This window comes from Nuphar pumila, chromosome 7, assembly GCF_984573655.1.
Source record: "Nuphar pumila chromosome 7, dmNupPumi1.hap1.1, whole genome shotgun sequence".
Lineage (NCBI taxonomy): Eukaryota > Viridiplantae > Streptophyta > Magnoliopsida > Nymphaeales > Nymphaeaceae > Nuphar > Nuphar pumila.
The window spans coordinates 5,362,522-5,365,377 of NC_143255.1; the positions used below are offsets into that span (position 1 = coordinate 5,362,522).

Sequence of the window (2,856 nt, forward strand, 5' to 3'; positions counted from 1 at the left end):
TGCCAGCAAAACTCAACCTTACCAATTTGGCATCCCCCTTAAACTTTCTTCTCAAAAGCAAGATTAGAAAACAGTAACTTTCTTCTCAAAAGCAAGATTAGAAAACAGCAACTTGAGCATCAACACAAGCTCAAGTCTGTTGCATTCAGCAGAAATTTAGGCTCTGTTTGGGAGCCTTGCATTGAGATGGAAAATGTGTTGCCAAAATATGGTTTTGCCAAAATGTGGTGTTGAGGATGGAGTTGCCAAAAACATCCTCTTAAGGATGGTGTTGAAATGTGGTGTTGGAGCTGCCAACTCCATTCTCTATGCAGTACTTTAGCAACACCACTACTCCCAAACAGCTCTACGGAGAGCACTAGAGGAAATTGCAACATACCTCTGATTCGAGGCTCCCAAACAGAGCTTTAGTGAAGACAAAAAGCTCACGGTGCTGATAGCATCCCTCAAGCACATTGCTCAAAGACAAATTTCTTAAATAGCTTGGCACAGTCTGCAATTTGTGTTTTCTTTTTCAAAATAACACTTATGACTTTGTTCCCTCTACATCCAGTAATGATAATTGCATCACCTGATATATAGTGTTTTTTTTATAACCCAAAGAAACCGCACCCAGCACTAATACCTGATCGCACCACGGTCGTTGTGCTGGCTGCGTAAAACTCCATGGCTAGGACCCCTACCCTCAGGGCCTATGATATATAGTGTTAAAGAACAAAAAGTGGATCACTCTGACTTGAGGACAATGCCGAACGCAGAACCATATAAACCTGTGCAGGATAACCAACATCTAGATAGAAGGCATTGATCCTTGCAGAGAGCCATGCTATGGAGTTTTAACATCCAGAATCAGCAGATAAGATAGAGATCAACTCTCTATAGTGCATATCAAGTGCACCATCAACGTAATACCCAAACCAAAACACAATGGACTATGGCTAAACAAAGGGGGCAGAATTAGAGTCGAGGCTGAAGGGACAAATCAGGCCCTCATGGACTTGGAGAACTGGGTCAGGCTGGTGCTAGTTTCAAGCCATCCCTACTTCAGCGATTGCCTAGGAGAACTAGCTCCAGTAGCTTGGTACATTTCCAACTTGGAACCAAACTCAGTTAAATGATTTCATGCACTTTCTTGAACTGAAGGATGCAATAAGTAATTCAAGCAAAAAAAAATCAGAAGCTATGCTACAAATTGCCCTTCAAAGATCAGTACAAGTAATTGCAACACATGAGGCACTTGAAATCAAAGTTCATAAAAGATGGGAGGTTTACTAGTAAATTGAATCAGGTCATTTGGTAATTGCAGTTTTTTTTTATTTGTTCAATAAGAAAAAGTGGCTTGATCTCCGTCTTTTACTAGATTGGATCAGATAGAGTGCTGCCTATCAACTACATTTAACAGTCTGGTGCTCTATTGACAGTCCTTGTCTAATTACAACATGAAATCCCAAAACAAGGAAAAAAATAGTTCAGTCAAATGAAGGAATAAAGTTTTATTTCATTTAGCAGATAAGGAGTTTCTAATAATTGATGATTCAACCCATAATAAAAATCTAGAAAGCAAATGCATCACAACCAAGCAGATGCACTATATACTCTATGAATCTAACAAAGAAAAGAAGCAGGTTCTAAATTAACCAAAAGACCTTAATAAGAGGAATAAAAATAGATACACGCACTGAATCAAGCTATTGAAATGACACGAAATGATACAACTGAAAATGAAACAAAAAAAATGCTGAAATTTTTCCTAGAATTTATGACTTTGATGCATCATAAACAAAGGTATGGTCATCTAAATCGCAATGTCGTTCACATAATAAAATGAATGCTGAATACATGCAGCCATCAATGAAACTAAAATTTGACGCAACAAGAACCAACAAATGATAAACTTTTTTTTCAATTTTTTCGATGAGTGACCGAACGAACCAACAGCCACCCACATTTTGGAGGGAAAAAAGACACCCAATTCAGGCGAAAGAGAAACGCATTAAATCCAAGTCCAGTGGAAACCATCTGCACAGTTTATGAATTGCATATTTGAGGATTTCTTAAATTAGACAAATATCATAACTTATTTTTACATACAATGCTGGACAAATTTATGAGACCAAAAATCCACATTCCCACAAGCTTTCTATTCAAGATCAGAACAACCAAAAAGCAAAAGAAAACCAAAAAGGAAAAACTTTTCAATGGGCAGCAACCATGTCACTGCTGAACGATTCCAAGATGGAGTCCTCGGCAACCACAGAGGTGGGCAACGACGGGCTCGGCGGGCACACAAGGCCCGATTTCGTCGCGACGAGCTTCTTTCTCTGCGGGAACCGGGGGCCAGAAAGCCGCGAAGCGGCGAAGAAGAGGAAATCGTCGGGGGAGATCTGTTGGGTCGGAGTGGAAACCCTGGTAGAAGGTGGGTTGGGGGTCAGATCCGGTTTCTTGGGGGGTCGGAGATGGCGGACTCGGGCGTTGATCTTGGAATCCCTGATCTGAGCAAGGGCCCCGGGTTTGAGGAATCGATGGAGCCTCTCCTCCCGCTTGGAGGGTCTGGATGGGGATCCCATTCTGGCATTCATGGGGTTAGGGTTAGGGTTTGGTGGTTTTGGAGGGAAGGAGGGAAATGGTGTTGGTGGTGGGGGAAGAGAAAGAGAGAGTGTGTGTGTGTGTGTGAGAGAGAGAGAGAGAGAGAGATTTGTGGGGGGTTTAAGCCACATGCTGGGGCGGGAAACAGAGGGAGGGAAAAACTTTTCTTTTTTGTTTTTGTCTTTATTTTATTTGCTCTAGTCTTTACTTTTGAGAGAGAGAGGATTTGGAATCATGGGTAATGACTAATGAATGCCTACTGGAAAGTGA

At 41.4% G+C, this 2,856-nt stretch overlaps 1 protein-coding gene across 1 annotated transcript; it reads right to left on the minus strand.

Moving 5' to 3' along the window:
- Window positions 1–2,195: 2,195 nt before the first annotated feature.
- On the minus strand, window positions 2,196–2,567 carry LOC149830960 (uncharacterized). The gene has a single exon (XM_090011857.1). It carries the CDS (start codon window positions 2,565–2,567, stop codon window positions 2,196–2,198), a length of 372 nt encoding a protein of 123 aa, XP_089867983.1.
- Between the last annotated feature and the right edge of the window lie 289 nt (window positions 2,568–2,856).